Raw genomic sequence first — 18,009 nt, forward strand, 5'->3', positions numbered from 1 at the left:
ACAAAAGCAAACTAAGAGGACAGCTAGATCAGTAGCAGAACCATAGAAATGAAGATCACAGGGGAGTAGGAGGAGGAGAAGGGGGGAGAAGGTACATAAAATAAGTAGCATAGATGGTAGGTAGAAAATAGATAGGGGATAGGGCAAGAATAGTATGGGAAATATAGAATCTAAAGAACTTGAGACACGTGGTCATAAATGAAGGGGGAAGGGTGGGGGAGGGGTGTGCAGGGTGGAGGGGAATGAAGGGAGGAAATAGAACAACTGTAATGGCATAATTAATAAAATATATTTAAAAATATAAATAAATAAAAAAGTGAAAAAAAAGAAAAAAGAAATGTTGATTATCCGAGCTTAGGAAGTAGGTAGTTATAGTTAAGTACTAGAACACCAGTTTTGACCAATCTTGTGTCATCTTCTTGAAAGACCTGTTCTCGAAAGTGGCCTTAAAATTTGGCATTATCTACTAAAATAAAAACTGCACATACTTTATGATCTATCTTGGAGAAACACTTGTAGAAATCTATAAGAAATCATTGACAAGGATCTTCATTGTAGGTATTTTTGTACATTAAGGTGTAAAGTTGAAAGCAATCTAAATAACATCAACAGAGAAATAGCCATATTCACTTTATAAGAGCCATGCTATAAAATAGTATGAAGCACTTAGAAATGGACATAGTTTAATATACAGGGTCAGGTGGAAGTAAGGCTTGCTCGAGTGTGGTTGGTAGGGTAATAATATGGGCATAATAATTTCTAGTTTTAATTTGAACATTTCACCTAAAATATCATATGGTGTGCTTGAGTGTGATATTGTTATGTTACAGAATTACATACTTATGATTTTGTAATAAAAAAGGGGTGTTATTTGTACAGGACCCTGTATATGTAGTAATATGAATCTCCAAGACTGTTGAGTTGAAAAAAAAGCAATCCGCAGAAAAATACATACTGTACTGTATCCTTTTAAGACTCATTAGCCTCAGGTTCTCCCACTAAAACAATACAATTCAACTGAAGTTAAGTACATAGAAAATTTCAGAATGATTCAGAGCACACAAATAACAAGAGCTGCTTTTGTAAAGGGTGGTAGTGGATGAGGGGATCTTTGAACTTAATTGTAATGCTTTGATTTTACAAGGAGAATGCATTATTCATATATTAGTTTTGCTTTTGTTTGCCATTAAAATATTGCAAGAAAGTGGCCATGAATAATTTCTTATTTAATAAGAAACAGGGGATCAATAAGTAACTATTCTGTATCAAGGCTGATACAATACATTAACAATGAAATAAAGGCCTTTCCGAAGATTAAATGCAGAAAGCATTAAGGGCACAAGAAAACAATGGAGTACTCGCAGACAAAGGCAATACCAGTTATTAGAGGAACGACTGGGGGAGGGGAACCCTAGTTTACGCAGGAAGCTTCAGACGAAAACATTTTAGAGGCTGAGTGGGATTCTATAGGGGCGGGGCTAACTACGGTGCGCCTGCGCAACTACACTCAGGTGGCCGCCACCACGGAAGCGAAGCCACCTATTGCCGCCGCGCCGTTTGGATACTGCGCATGCGCTGGCGGACCGAGGCCCGAGTGTGCTTTGCCACCCTTGTTGCTGCAGTGTCCAGTGGATTTGAGTCTCGCGCTTTCTTCGTTCGCTCGCCGGGGCTTTTGCGCCCCTCTGGGTCTTCGGGCAGCGAGGCTGGGGAAGGGGCTGGAGGGGGCTTTTGACCGCTGCCTTTAAGTTGTGCTCGGGGCGGCCATGTCGGCCGGTGAGGTCGACCGCCTAGTGTCGGAGCTGAGCGGCGGGACCGGAGGGGATGAGGAGGAAGAGTGGCTCTATGGCGGTACGGAACTTCCTGTCCCTTCTATCTCTCCCTGGTTCTCCCAGGCCTCCCCTCCCGGCGTCAAAACGGTCGTCCTCTCGGGCCCTTCACGGCTCCGCCTGAGGCCTCTTCTACGGACCTGGTTCGGCCTAAGTCGGCCCAGCGCGGTGTGCGCGTTCCCCCGCCCGCCTCGGCCTCCTCTGGTGCAGCCCACCTCCCCAAAACGCACGCCGACAGCCGCGGCGGGGTCGAACCGGGGTCTGGGGCGCGGGGCCGGCCTCGCCCTTCGCCGGGTCTGGGTTTTTCGGCTGCCTCGCCTCCGCGCTGTTCACTCGAGGTTTTTTATATCGATCCTGACTAGTGTTGGTGTGTTTCTTCAAGCCCCTTGGCTGTAGGATGCCCGTCCTGTCCTTTTCGTTAAGCAACAGTCATTCTGTAATAGCTAATAAAGTTGATGCTGTAAAACTAACGTCTTGTTTCTTGATGATCAGTTTGTATGGAATGCACCTGCAAGGGTACCTCCTTGTCTGAAAGTCGTGCTTTAAAAATAATTAATTAAGAGAGAAAGAAAAACATGGAATACATTATGGCCCATAAAGAAAACCCCGAATGTCTCCTGTATGTATTAAGGTGACGTTTTTCTTATTTAAGAGACTGTTCTTTAATTCACATCATAAAAGTAACACATGTCTCTTAGGCTTATAGTTTTCAGTACCATTTTATGTATTTTTTAAAATAAATTTAATTATCTTGTACTTCCTTTTTTAAAGGAACTTGATTAAGCATTTGGCTTTTAGCTTTAATAAGTCACAGTCCCTTCTTGTTATAGATACTAGATTTGAAAGTTAATATTTGTTTCTTGCCAGAAATGTATATTCTTCATTGTCTTCACTCTAGTAAAAGTATATGTTTGGGCACAATGTAGCTCCATGATGATGTGACTTTGACAAACTTTGACTTTGATAAACTTGTAAAGTCATTTGTCTTTGGTGGCCAGATGTAGCATTAGTAATACTCTTTGAAATGTAATTAGGGTTTGTTTTACAAAGATATAGAAGTCTTTATACCTCTTATTTATTTTTATGGAAGTCTTAATTTTTTTTCATGAAAGACATATCTTGCTAAGTCATTACAAGGTGATCTAACTTTGGATGTGCTTATAGGCCCATGGGACGTGCATGTGCACAGTGATTTGGCAAAGGACCTAGGTTAGTGCTTGTGATGATCACTTCAGATTTTCATACTACTGGTTTCTTTAAGAGTAGTTTGTGAATTTTATTTATGTATTTATGTATTTCTTTTGGTAGATGAAAATGAAGTTGAAAGGCCAGAAGAAGAAAATACCAGGTTAGTGAAATTTCTTGTTGATGATACTTAACACAGGTAGTGTGATACAGTGGCTCTGTCAACAAATTGTCAGAATTCATTGGTTTGATTACAATGTTCTGACAAAAGGTTGGAAGGTATTGAAACTTTGGGAATTGATTCCTATTTCAGGGCCTGATTTTATACTAGTCTGTTTATTTGCTGGTATCTGAGGGGACAAAGATTTTGAAGTTAGGGTTTAACTACTTTTAAGTAATTTTTTTTACTTCTAAATGAACTAGCTTAGTAGTGAAGTATACAATATAACCATTAGACTGCCAAGAAAAAAGTTTTACGTTAAAAAGTATTTTAGAATAAATAATCTTGAATTACTCCTTTCACAATATTTCTGATGGTGTAATGCACTTGGTTTATAATTTCTGCATTTTGTGCTTATTTAAATGCAAAGGGGAATTAATGAATTCGTTGTTAGTAAGATTAGTTCACTTTGTTAGATTACTAGAAAAGTATGCATGTTGTTTATAGAACATGTACAGGGACCAGAAACTGAGTTCTAAGTTTGAAAGCAACTCATTTGTACAGGTTAATGGATATGGTGACTTTATTCTGACCAGGGGCGCTTAGCTTTTAAAGAATATTTGGGTTTAATAAGTGAAGGAAATAGTGCTTCACACCCAATAGGTTGACTGTAATAAAAAAGACAGCAACAGGTGTGGGTGTGGATATGGAGAAAATTGGAACCCCCGTTCACTGATGGTGGGATTGTAAAATGGTGCAGCTACTTTGGAAAAGTCTGGCAATTCCTTAAAAGGTTAAACAGAGTTACCATATGATCCAGGAATACCACTCATAGGTCTGTACCCTAAGAGAAATGAAAACATACATCCACACAAAATCTTGCATAGTAAGTTCTCACTTAACATCATCTATAAGTTCTCTGAATTTAGGTGAAACTACCTGAAATGAGACCAATTCTGCCATAGGCTAATTGATAGAAACAAAAGTTACAATCCTACAGATCTCATCAACATTATAAGAAAATGTCGTTTAACAAAAGGGCATTGTACAAGCACCTGCTGTATATGAACGTTCATACATTCAGCATTATTCATACAACATTATTCATAATTACCAGACAATGGAAATAACCCATGTCCATCAAATAATAAATGGATAGATAAAATGTGGTATGTTTATACAATGGAATACTATTTGGCAGTAAAAAGGAATGAATTACTGGTGTGTTACAACAAGGGTGAATGTTGAAAACATGCTAAGCAAAAGAAGCCCGTCACAAAAGAATGTGCATTATATAATTCTTTTTATATTAAATGGGCAGAACAGGTAAATCCATATAGACATCAAGTAGTTAGTGTTGGCTGGAACTGGGTATAGGACAAAATGGGAAGCGACTGATATATACAAGATTTCTTTTGCGGGTGATAAAAATTTTCTGGAATTAGATAGTAATTACTGTACTATTTTGTAAACATACTAAAAACCATTGAGTTGTACATTTCAAATGAGTGGATTGTATGATAGATTAATTATTATCTCAAAGCTGTTTACTTAAAAACAAGTGAATAGAGGGAAGAAATGAGAAGTAGAAATAGCTTTTGGGATGTTGAAATTAAGACTGTTATTCCCCACTTAAAATTCCCCAATTTGGGAAGATATTTTTTGAAACTTACTGCTATATCATCTGACACTGTATCATTGTAGTTATCATCTATCATCTGTATCATCTGACATTGTAGTTTTAAAATTTTGTATACAACCCAATTTTTTAAAAATTATTTTTATTGATTATGCCATTACAGTTGTTCTATTCCCCCCCTTCATTCCCCTCCACCCAACCTCCCCATCCCCATTACCCTCCCTTTAGTTTATGACCATGTGTCTCAAGTTCTTCAGATTCTATATTTCCCATACTATTCATGCCCCCCATCTATTTTCTATCTGTCTATGCAACTTATTTTTGTACCTTCTCCTCCCACTCCCCTGTTGCTAACCCTCCTTGAGATCTTCATTTCTATGTTTCCACTCCTGATCTAGCTGTCCTTTTAGTTTGCTTTTGTTTTAGGTATGTACAACCCAGTTTTTAAAGCTAATCTTAACCACAAAGTGAGGATTTGTGTAATTTACAGTTTGGGAGGTAATTAAATATTTCTTTATGTGCTCTTTTTCAATTGGTCAAGAAATTAATTGATAACAAGGTACAGATTCACTAAACAATTTTTTATAAGCTAATTTTTATTTCATTTTTGTTAATACTAGTTTTGGGATACAAGTCTTCAAATTTATTTTCTGATTGAACATTCTTTAATTTTAATTCCTCAATACACAGCTTGATTAAATTTATTTAAGCGGTGCCTTCTATCTTCCCTGAATATCCCTGTCAAAAATTTATATATACCTTATTCAGACTTTATTTAGGAAACTATTAAAGTTATTTCATCCTTTGGAAAAGATCTACCCTTAAGATATTATTTTTCTAGAAAATGCTTATAATTTTGTCATGTTTTTAGCATTTTAATGGTGATAGAGAATTAAAACTTTAAAAGTTTATTGGGAAAGAGAGCACCAAACCTATGTTCTAGTATCAGTGTGGTACATCATTGCATTGTCCTAAGTGACCTGAAACCTTGTTATTAGAGATTTCCTCAGTTTCTTTGTGACAAGTTCATTGTTAAAACCTCTGTTCTTAAGCATTGCATTATACTGTCTCCAGTTCTCTCATGTTTTATCTATCCATGTTTTGGCTAATACTGTTTTTGCGATATAAACAAGCTGAACTTGTTTCTGGCTGCCTAGAAGCTTATTTAAGCAGGAGGTAAAGATACTGGAAAAATACAGTTGTTGGTTTGTTTTCTTGGGTCAAGCAGGAGGACAGTGAAGTTATCAGATATGCTATCAGTTTTTATTTTTCATTTTACTTTATTTGGAGATTATATTATAAAATAGCAAGGTAGCATTTAAATTGATTTATATAGAAACCACCTAATATAGAATGAAGTTTAGAAGATAACGAAAATTTTAATGAGCTTTTTGAACTAGATCAGCATCTGGACTCTATTTATTTATTTATTTATTTTAGAAATGCTTGCTTTGTACTTGCATTTCCTTATCTATAAAATGAAGTTAATGGCTAATTCCCACTATGGAAATCATAATTATTAGAATTATAAGAAACCAATTACACTATAGTAAAAGAAGTTTTACTTGATAGTTAATGACTATATGCTTGAAAATAAGACCCTTGCAAAGAAGACATAGTAGGATAGGAATGTCTTATTGTTGCGTCATTTTTGTTGTAATGGCAAATTTAGGTATTAACTGGCCTTAAAAAAAGCAATTAGTTTCTTAACGCATCTGTCTGAGGCTGCCATTGGTATCAAATTTGAAGGCAGCCTTAAAGTTTTTATCTTAAAGTTCATTTTTTTTATACAAGGAACATATATTCAGTAAAAGTGATAAAGACCAAAAGCCTGGCAGGGGCACGTGTATTAATTGCATACTAACTAAATGGTTATGTGATCATATTACAAATATGAAAAGAAGAAACTGTTACATAGTCCTTTGCCACATACTAATTACAATAGTATGTGGCATATAGCGGATGTTTAATAAATATTTAGGATAAGTGAAATTGATTAAGTGGGAAGCATATTTTAAAAACGTAAAAAAAACCCTTTCAATGGTACCCCACCATCAGATTGCAAATTTGACATCATTAATAAATTGTGGAGCAGTTACATTCTATTTCTAATGTTGACTGCATGCTTTATGTGAGGCATCAGGAATAGACAGGTAGGTCGTTTTTACCATCCATTTTCTTACCATCCAATGGAAACAATTTTAGAAAATTATCAGACATAGCTTAAAAGTACCAATATACACCATCGGTACTTCTGAAAAGTAATACTAGGCATGTGTATTTTTGTTTGTAGTGCTAATAATCCTCCATCTGGAGCTGAAGATGAAACTGCTGAAAATGGAGTACCTAAACCGGTAACCATAAGGCTTCAAAATCTAGTTACTTCTCTGTTTAAAATCTGTATTGATAGTTTTGTGTGCACTTAGGAATAAAGCTAAAATTTAATATGGCTTTCAGTATCCTGCTTGATCTGCCCCCCCCCCCCCTTACATCGCCTACCTCATCTGGTGCCATGGAAAGCATAGTGAAGAGAAGGAGTAGAAAGATTCAGATGAAATAGGGCATGTGCGAAGGTTTGAGGTTTATTTCAAGGAACTGAATGGTCATAGATCAACAAAACAGGACATACCCTGATTTTCGAAGCAGACATTTCAGTCTTGTGAAGTGCGAGTTGGATCGTCATCATTTTTAGGGGAAAAATAGTTTGTGAGTGACAGTCTTTGACCTCATACCTGTTAAAAGTGATATTTTGGAGGTGTATGAACTTAGTATGAGTCCTATGGCTGTTTTGAACATTCTAACCCTGTAAAAAGAGAAAGAAATTGTTATCCTGCAATTTTGAATTTATATACAGAAATTATTTTTGTCTAGGTGTTCTACTTTTTAAATTTACTATTATGTGACTGAGCACTAAGTAGCATTTTAGAGCCAAAACAAAACCTTTGTAAATGGCCCTACTTTTACTCATAGAAACAAAGTATTCCCTCAGCCATTTGCATGTAGAACCCCTTTTAGGTGTAAATGAATTCTAAGAATAAGTAAGCTGCTTTTTAATTAACCATGACACTGTGAATCTTAAAATTAATTGTTTTCCTCTTCATATTCTTTTCACCAAGAATTTTTGAAATACTTTTTGTAATTTTATCTTCATTTTTTAAAGAGTTTATTTATTTTTAGAGGGGAAGGGAAGGAGAAAGAGAGGGAGAGAAACATTAGTGTGTGGTTGCCTCTCAAGTGTGCCCCAAACTGGGGTACCTGACCCACAACTCAGGCTTGTGCCGTGACTGGGAATCGAACCAGTGACCTTTTGATTCACAGGCCTTCGCTCAATCCACTGAGCTACACCAGCCAGGGCTTATCTTCTCTTAGTAAATTACTTTAGACCATGTTTGCCAGAGGAGCAGCTATAAATAGTAGGGAAAAACATCGGGTATTTGTAAGGATGATGGTGAAAAGTTTTCACATTCTTATTTTTTCCTATCATGTAAAAACAGTGAATGAAGTAAGTAGTATTTCTGTGAGCTAGTAACTTTTCTGTAAAACTGTAGCTTAATTGCAAAATGAATACTTCAGTTATTCGTATTAGATATTGAAATGGATCATTGAATGTATTTTTAAATTGTTTATGTTGGTATAGAAAGTGACCGAGACTGAAGATGATAGTGATAGTGACAGTGATGATGATGAGGATGATGTTCATGTCACTATAGGAGATATTAAAACAGGAGCACCACAGTATGGGTAAGTTATTTTTAAGTAACGATTGTGTGACTAAATTATAGATAGTAATGCCTGTGTTAAACTGTTAGTGTTTGATTCCATTGTTTTTACGTTTTTTCATCTTACCATGATATGTATGAGAGAACTCTTGTTAAAATTTTACCTGAGAGTAGATGTTAAAAAGTCTTACCACAAGGGGGATAAAACATTTGTAACTATGTATGGTAATGTACGAGGTCTGTCCAGAAACTACCCAGCCACATAATATGCAAAATAGAGCCATTTGTTGAAGAAGAAGCATCATACATAGGACAGTGATGACTTAATCCCCTTCAATTTAGGCACTTTCGGACCGCACACAGTTCTCCCAATTGCTATTAGCTACCCCCTCATATTCTCCTGAATCTCATGATGGTCTGAAATCTCTTCCCTTTCTTTTTTTTTTTTTTAATTTATTTATTTTTTAAAATTGATTATGCTGTTACAGTTGTTCTATTCCCCCCTTCATTCCCCTCCACCCTACCCCCCCAACCCCACCATTACCCCCCTTTAGTTTATGTCCATGTGTCTCAAGTCCTTTAGGTTCTATATTTCCCATGTTATTCTTGCCCCCCCATCTATTTTCTATCTACTGTCTATGCTACTTATTTTCTGTACCTTCTCCCCCCATCCCCTCCTCCCACTCCCCTGTTGCTAACCCTCCTTGAGATCTTCATTTCTATGTTTCCACTCCTGATCTAGCTGTTCTTTTAGTTTGCTTTCGTTTTAGGTGTGGTTGTTAATAACTGTGAGCTTGTTGTTCTTTCACTGTTCGTGTTTCTTTAACTTCTTTTTCTTAGATAAGTCCCTTTAACATTTCATATAATAAGGGCTTGGTGATGATGAACTCCTTGAATTTGATCTTATCTGAGAAGCACCTTATCTGTCCTTCCATTCTAAATGAAAGTTTTGCTGGATAGAGCAATCTTGGTTGTAGGTCTTTAGATTTCATGACTTGGAATATTTCTTTCCAGCCCCTTCTTGCCTGTAAGGTCTCTTTTGAGAAATCTGCTGACAGTCTGATGGGAACTCCTTTGTAGGTGATTGTCCCCTTAGCTCTTGCTGCTTCTAGGATTCTCTCCTTCATTTTAATTTTGGCTAATGTAATTATGATATGCCTTGGTGTGTTTCTTCTTGAGTCCAACTTTTTTGGTACTCTCTGGGCTTCTTGGATTTCTTGGAAGTCTATTTCCTTGGCCAGATTGGGGAAATTTTCTTTTATTATTTGTTCAAATAGTTTTTCCACTGGTGGTTGTGTCTTTCCCCCTTCTGGTACCCCTATAATTCGGATATTGGAGCGTTTAAAGATGTCCTGGAGGTTCCTAAGACTCTCCTCATTTCTTTGAATTCTTGCTCCTTGACTCTTTTCTGTTTGGCCATTATTTGGTTTCCTCTGGTCCACTCCATTGATTTGAGTCCCAGTTTCCTTTTCATCTCTATGGGTTTCCTGTGGAATTCCATTCATTTCCCTTAATTTAGCCTTCATATGTTTCTCTAATTTGTGGCTATAATCAACCAGATCTGTGAGGAAGCTGATGACCAGTGTTTTAAACTGTGCGTCTGAGAGTTTTGCTATTTCTTGGTCGCTTAGATTTATCTGTGGGGCTTTGAGGTTTTCCTGCGACATTTTTGGTCTGTTCTGGCCCTTTAAGGGCGCCTTGGAGTCCCAGGTCGCTTGGTTGTGACGCTGTATGTGGGGGCGTGGTCAGAGCGGGGAAATGGCGGCGCCCTCTATCGCCTTGGCCGCCGTCTATCGCCGTCGCTGCCGGTCCAACCGCCCACTCCCTCGCTCGCGCGCAATTAGGCAACCGCCGTCAACACGCTGCACCGCCTCCCCACTGTCTCCTCTACAGTCGCTCACCCGGTGGGTTGCTTGGTCGCTCACTAGGTCCAATCCTGGGTTTGGAACCCGTGCGTCTGGATTCGCGCGTCTGGAATCCGCGCCCGGGTCCGACCGAGCCCTCCTTTGTAACTCCTCACCAGACGCCGGTTTCGCCCCTTACCGGTCGGGCTGAAGAATTTGTTGTTAGCGGACTTCCGAAAAGTTCAGTTTTCCGTGTTCTGGTTGTGTTTTCTGATGCTAATATTTAGTTGTCCTTAAACTTGGTTGTGTGAGGAGGCACGGGACATCCACCTAAACCTCCATCTTGGCGGAAGTCCTGAAATCTCTTCCCTTTCAAAGGTGATTTTAGTTTTGGGAAAAGCCAGAAGTCACAGGGTACCAAATCTGGGCTGTAGCAGGACTGGGTCACCTGGGTGATTTGATATTTATTGTCAGAATCTGCACAAGACGTGATGCATGAGCAGGCTTGTTGTCATCATGAAGTTGCCAATCACCAGTTGTCCGTAGCTTTGGCCTTCTGAGTCATCTGAATAGTTTCCACCGTGAAATGTTTGAACTCAACTCAAAATTAGATTCAGATTCATTGCTCTACTCACTTAGTCATTTGAGGGCCACACAGTACCCATGTTCACTCAATGGCATCTTCCACCCCAACTGACCAATACAGTGAAGTCGTCATTGTTCACGCATGTGCATTCCAGTCCACTCTTCTGGGCTGCTTGGTTACAATGATGTAGCACAAACTGTTATTGTTATATTAACAATGGTTGGACTTTTTCTGGACAGACCTCATGTGTTAACTAAACTTTGCAATTTAAATATATATCAAATTGTTATGTTTTACACCTAAAATTAATACAATGTTATATTTTAATTACAGCTCATGATAAAAGATTTCTTCATCAAATATTTCTTAAAGATAATTAAGTAAAGTTATATGGAAGCAGCAATATTTTTGATTCCTAAAATTAAAGTGTTTTATAAATGAATTGATAAAAGATTTTTTTTAGTTAGAATTAGAAAACCTTAAATTGCAGTTTGTATCTGTAGTGTTCTGCGATTTTATTACTTATCCAAGCCTGAGTGACAGACTTAAAATTAGTTTTTTTCTAAAATCTGTGGGTCACTGTCAGTTTATTCAGTTACTTTGTAGGTGTGCAATTTACTTGTACACATTGAATATATTACTGGGTTTGTTTATAATTTTTATCTTGTTTTTAGGAGTTATGGTACAGCACCTGTAAATCTTAACATAAAGACGGGAGGAAGAGTTTATGGAACCACAGGTAAAATTTTTATTTGCAAGTGCATCAGTAGGGAAATAAGGCATATATCTGAATAGGTGATAACTACATTATAATAACTATTACAGCTAATTAAAAATCACTTTGACCATATATCACAGAACTAGCTAATAAATATTTTAGGCTGTTTCAGCCACATAGGGTTCCTGTTATGGTGTTTTGTTTGTTTGGTTTTTACTTGTCTTATAGCCCTTTAAAAAAGTAAAAATGTTTCTTAGCTTATAGACTGTCCGGAAACTGAATTAAAGCGGGGAAGTTAGCAACTTCCTAATGGTACAGGAATCCCATATTGTAAGTAACAAGTCCCTAACCTCTCCATTTTATCTTACAGCTGTACCATAAGGTTTGACCTTACCTTTTATGTATGGTAAACATGAATGTTTTGTTTGGAACCTTTGCCATATATAGTGCTAGGAACAGTAAAAAAAATGTCAGTGTTTTCTGTTTGTTATCATCTCTCTCAGCTTCTTGCTAATGTAGCTCTTCACTATTTTGTAATTTTATGAAATAGGAACAAAAGTCAAAGGGGTAGACCTTGATGCACCTGGAAGCATTAATGGAGTTCCACTCTTGGAGGTAGATTTGGATTCTTTTGAAGATAAACCATGGCGTAAACCTGGTAAGGTTATTGTAGATTGTATCAGTTTTAAGAGATTTATAGTGTAAACAATTATCAGAAAAGTATTTTTCACCAACAGTTTATTATTGTTTTAATGTCGTTTTGTAGTCTTAAATGCATGAAAGTAATAATGAGTTAATATAATAAATTAATCATTGATAACAAATTTATTGAATCTTGCTGGTGGCCTAGCATTCTATTAAAATAGACATGCATGTTATTTTTATGATAATGCATTTCTGAAGGAAATAATTTTGATCAAAAATTTATATAATTCTCTGGTAATTGGGAGAACTCGTAAAATTAGAAGGGGTGATGAGATTAATAGAACTCTATATTTTATACTTCATAGTATTTTATATACTGCATACAAATAGAATTGAAATATTTGTACACTAAAAACATTTTTTTATCTTTAGGTGCTGATCTTTCTGATTATTTTAATTATGGCTTTAATGAAGATACCTGGAAAGCTTACTGTGAAAAACAGAAGAGGATACGAATGGGACTTGAAGTTATACCAGTTACCTCGACTACAAATAAAATTACGGTAATTAATAGATATTCCAGAATACCCCTGTCTTTTTCTACTGTCCCAGTTTTATTTCCCAATTAAATTACTTTTTTCTGTAAAGGTGGTTAAAAACTATATGATATTTAAAAATTTCATTCTTTTTTATTATGTTTGTGTTTCTTCCCTCCTTCCTTTTCAGTTTCATATTAATGATTTTCTGATGTTCTTAGTTTCAAGTCACAGACTAGCCACAGCTAGTCTTTATATGGCCTATCAATTAAAAAATTATGTTATTTAACTTAGGCCGAAGACTGTACTATGGAAGTTACACCAGGTGCAGAGATCCAAGATGGCAGATTCAATCTTTTTAAGGTGAATTTTAGTAAATTATCCTTGGTTGCTCTCATTTTTTGTTCTTGAGTCTGCTTCCATACCACTACTCAAGGGACAAGATTAAAGTGGAAATAGCTATCTTTTTTCCAAACCTTCAGCTTCCTGGTGACTTACAAATTTGCTGATTGTTGTTTTATCACCACTTTGCAAGCATGTGAATTTATAGCCTATTATACTAACAAATGCCAGTAAAACTATTCTTGCTATATGTTGTGACTTTGAGTCATAGTATGTTTGTAGGATATGAAAGTTCATGCCAACAGGTTGAGTTCTTATTGTAGATCGTGCTGTAATCTTTATCAGAATTAAGGATTCATTTTTCCTAATTTTCTTTTTAAAAAGGATAAGGAAGATGGCTTACTATCTGTATGGCCCTGAAATTATTGGTGTGGTTTAAGATAGCTCAAGAACCTTAGGCATCCTTTGAGAGTCTTTCAGGAAGACTCAACAAAATAGGATAAAGCCATTGATTTTTAAGTTAATACTTTAAAAAGGAGTAGGTTTAGTGAGGGACTTGCAGGTTGATATTATCACTTATGTATCAAGTCTGATTTTTGGCTTCTCCATTTCATATACTCACAGACCAGTCCAAAGAATAATATGTTTTCATACTTCTGTGATACATAGCAACCTACTCTTCCCGAAACCTTATTGTGTACTCTTTCTTTATCTTAATTCTTAATTTTGAGGCTAACACTGAAGGACACTGGGATGAAGACTGGGAGTGACTTTTAGATGGATTTGTATATTTAGGAACTTAGGTGGGCAGGAACTCTTCTGTGCCCCTTTTAGGACTGCAGCTCTGTCTGCTGAAATACTGCCTTATGCAGTGCATGTGCTGTATCCACAGACGTAGCTGCTCTGCTGGGCACAATTCTGTATAGAGAATTCAATTTTAATTTACATCGTACTCTGGGTATTTGGTTCTTGTTCTGCTGTAACTTTTAAAAGTGCGTAGTGACGTTTTTCATATTTTTAATGCTTACCAGGTTCTTTTTGGTGATATCTGCTTATTTAGATGTTCAACATATTGCTATACATGATTACAATGAATAGAAAAGTTCTTTTGATAATGAAAGAGTTTATTTGCAGTGGTACTTTGTATTTTCTGCCAACAGAGATGAGAACTTACTTTGTAAACTGGCAGCTTCTGTATGCATTGTCTTTTTGCAGTGAACTTCTTAAACTAAAAAATAAAGAAACTTCCAGGGACTGGTCTCTTATTGAAGGTAGACATTGTGAATGAGTTTTTTAATACACATACTGAATATTGAAAAATTATTTTTGAAGTTTCTTTTGGTTATATGAGAGAAGGTCATTGTTTAATTCTGATTTATTTGATTTTGAATGAATTAAGAGCATGAATTCGATGGTTGTAGTCTAATGGTTTTGCCTCAGTAATGTGGTTAAATATTACCTGTTTGAAATAAATAGGATGTGCATTTTAATGTGTGGCTCACATTTCTTCTTTACGTATTTGTGGTCTGTAGGATATATATTATTGATAATGCTCAAAATCTGCAACTAATGGTATGTGGCAGTGTTTGGCATTTTTAGGCTACAATTTAATTTGCACTGTATTTCAGAAAAGTTTCTGTCACCTTAAATTTAAGAAATAATCCTTGCCCTGGCTGGGTGACTCAGTTGGTGGGAGTATTGTCCCATACACCGAAAAGTTCTGGGTTTGGTCCCTGTCAGGGCACGTACCTAGGCTGTAGGTTCTATCCCAGATCAGGGTGCATATGGGAGATGACCAGTTGATGTGTCTCTCTCTCCTTCTTTGTCTCACTCCTCCTTCCTTGTCTCTTTCTTTCTCCCTCTTTCTTCCCTCCTTCCCTTTAGTCCCCACTCCCTGCCTTATAAAATCAATAGAAAATATCCTCTGGTGAGGAATTTTTTTTTTTAATTCTTGTTGGCCCTCGGCCATGTAGTTCATTTGGTTAGAGCATCGTCCCTGTATGCTAACGTTGCAGGTTCAGTCCCTGGTCTTGGCACATGGAAGAGTCAACCAATCAAAGCATTAATGGATGGGAGAACAAATCAATGTTTCTCTCTCTTTCCCACTTTCTAAAATTAATAAATTTTTTAAAAAGAAAAAATATTTCTTTAGATTTCTGTGGGATTCTTTTTGAAAAAGTACTAGTTGTCCGTTTTACTGTCCTGCAACTATGGAGAGTACAAAAGAATATAGTGATGTAACTGGTATCCCAAATATGCAGAGATACATTTCTTAAGTGTTAAATGCTAAAATGTGTATTTTAGACAAAATGCTATAGAAATTGAGAGGTAATTAGAAATTATTTTGTAACTAGAAATTACATTGGGTGTTATATAGGTTCATTCTACTTTTTTTTTAAGTCTAAAGTAGGCTGCAGTAGTAGAGAAGCATATGCCATTTTATTCAGAGCCTTGAGAGTGTGGAGAAGAGAAAAGATGTGTTGCAGCTTGAGGCCATGGCTTGGTCAAAGAGACTCCTCTCTCAGGAAACATCATGGGTATTGGTACCTTGTAGGTGTAAAAAAAACTGACCACAAGCTTCTGTAGTATTTTCTTTAATTATTTTGTAACTTACTTTCTGCTTTCTTTTGCCTTCTGGTTCCTATATTCAAATAATAGCTTTTATGCTTTTTTTTTAAATTATTTTTTTCTCTTACGTTCCATATCTTTCTTCCATTTTCTGATTTCTTATAGGCCTTCAGTTTTTCATTTCTGCTATTATATTTTTAATAGCCAAGGAGATTTGTTTTTAATATTTAACTGTAGCATCCGATTCTTGTTTATGCATGTGGTGATGCAATATTTTCCCCCCTTCTTTCAAAAGATAATAGTAGTATTTTTATTCCCCTGCCATAGTCTGTTTTCTTCAAGTTGATGTTTTAAGTTTATTGTTTTTGGCTTTTCTCAAATGTTTGTTAATCCTCGGCCATTCGTTCAGTCATGAGAGAAGCCACCAGAAGGTGATCAGTAGCTCTGCACATGAGTACCACTGCCTGGCCGCCAGCTTTACTGTAGGCATAAGCTTTTTTCATAGTCCCTGATTTCAGTATCTTTAGGTGGTTTTACTTTTTGTTATTTTCTTTTTTGTGGTTATCTGATTTTTTCAGAGAAGACATTCAATATCTTATCTAGAGGATTGATACTTGGCTGATTTGAATGTTGCCAATTTCTGAACCTTTGGGACCCTGTCATGAAAATTAAGTGTCTTTGCTTTGTAATTGCTGATTTAGGATTCAAGTTTCGTTGGTTTGCTAAATCAGTTACTATTTTTTTTAAAGATTTTATGTATTTATCTTTAGAGGGGAAGGGAAGGAGAAGAGAGAAATATCAATGTATGTTTTCATCTCTTGTGTCCCTTGCTGGTAACTGACCTGCAACCCAGGCATGTACCCTGACTGGGAATCGAACCACCATTCTTTGGTTCGCAGGCCTGTGCTCAATCCACTGAGCTACGCCATCCAGGGCCAGGTACTGTTTTTTCGTCCACTTTCAAAGCCCTGTATTTTGTTGCTTTCACAATCTTTTTGTTCTTGTGGGTTGAAACAAAATTGTGGAATTAATTTATATTTTTTTTACTTTTTCTTTTTTCACCTTAAATTATATGTCAAGTGGTTTCCTAGGTTATTAATGGTTTTTGAGATCTAGCTGGTATGGCTAAGTGGACAGAAAGCCAACTTGTGAACCAAAGGGCTGCTGGTTTGATTCCTAGTCAGGGCACATGCCTGGGTTGCGGGTCAGGTTCCCAGTTCTGGGCACTGGAGAGGCAACCACACATTGATGTTTCTCTCCCTTTCTTTCTCCCTCCCTTCCCCTCTCTAAAAATAAATAAATAAAAAATTTTAAAATAGTGTTTTGATAAATAGCACTTTAAATAGTTCATAATCCATTATTTTTCTATGCCACAATTATCAAATTTCTTTTTAGACATTTTGTTTGTAATGTCAGCCTTTTATAAATAATGGCATAAAGGGCAGCTGAAGGAAATTTCACAAAATTAAGTTTTGATACAGTGGTAGCATAATTCAGTCTCAGGTTTATAGACTTCAGTTAACTTTTGTTTGGATATGTAAGGTCTGACATGAATTTGTTTTTAGAAAACCAGTCACATTGTTTTACAGTTACTTCTTAAAATACTAGATCATGTGAAAAAAATAGTCTGTGTTCCGATTAAACAAATTTTGAGTCTGTGTAATCGCGAGTGCAACATCTGAAGACAATCAAGTGGGTAATGATAATGGAAGTTGGTTACAAGGGTTGCTGAAAGGGTGAGGGTTTTCAAAATTGTCTGATATGATGAATATATTATGAAGAAATGAAGAAGAAAAGAAAACCGAGGAAACACAGGCAATTTTTATGTTTTTTTCATTTTTATTTGATTGATTATGCCATTACAGTTGTTCTATTCCCCCCTTCATTCCCCTCCACCCCCATCATTCCTGCTCTTTTTTAGTTCATGACCATGTGTCTCAAGTTCTTTAGATTCTATATTTCTCATACTATTCTTGCCCTCCCCCCTATTTATTTTCTACCTACCGTCTATGCTACTTATTTTCTGTACCTTCTCCCCCCTTTTCCTCCTCCCACTCCCCTGTTGCTAACCCTCCATGTGATCTTCATTTCTATGTTTCCGCTCCTGATCTAGCTGTCCTTTTAGTTTGCTTTTGTTTTAGATGTGGTGGTTAATAACTGTGAGTTTGCTGTCCTTTCACTGTTCATCTTTTTTATCTTCTTTTTCTTAGGTAAGTCCCTTTAACATTTTATATAATAAGG

At 36.4% G+C, this 18,009-nt stretch overlaps 1 protein-coding gene across 25 annotated transcripts in view; it reads left to right on the forward strand.

Annotated features, from left to right (window-relative positions):
• Window positions 1-1,541: 1,541 nt before the first annotated feature.
• Window positions 1,542-18,009, forward strand: part of FIP1L1 (factor interacting with PAPOLA and CPSF1) — a 79,891-nt gene continuing 63,423 nt past the window's right edge. For 5 of the 25 annotated variants that reach the window (XM_053654917.1, XM_053654919.1, XM_053654925.1 and 2 more), the window contains exons 1-9: window positions 1,543-1,848; window positions 2,991-3,035; window positions 3,135-3,174; window positions 7,104-7,164; window positions 8,448-8,551; window positions 11,634-11,698; window positions 12,228-12,335; window positions 12,755-12,885; window positions 13,153-13,221. In XM_053654917.1, the coding sequence (XP_053510892.1) occupies window positions 1,764-1,848; window positions 2,991-3,035; window positions 3,135-3,174; window positions 7,104-7,164; window positions 8,448-8,551; window positions 11,634-11,698; window positions 12,228-12,335; window positions 12,755-12,885; window positions 13,153-13,221 (708 nt within the window). In that variant the 5' untranslated portion in view covers window positions 1,543-1,763. Of the gene's footprint in view, window positions 1,849-2,990; window positions 3,036-3,134; window positions 3,175-7,103; window positions 7,165-8,446; window positions 8,552-11,633; window positions 11,699-12,227; window positions 12,336-12,754; window positions 12,886-13,152; window positions 13,222-18,009 lie in introns of all 25 variants that reach the window. The other 20 variants (XM_053654937.1, XM_053654928.1, XM_053654938.1 and 17 more) reach the window with 8 other exon arrangements.

Source organism: Artibeus jamaicensis, unplaced genomic scaffold (assembly GCF_021234435.1).
Source record: "Artibeus jamaicensis isolate MK-2021 breed Jamaican fruit bat unplaced genomic scaffold, CSHL_Jam_final contig_889, whole genome shotgun sequence".
Lineage (NCBI taxonomy): Eukaryota > Metazoa > Chordata > Mammalia > Chiroptera > Phyllostomidae > Artibeus > Artibeus jamaicensis.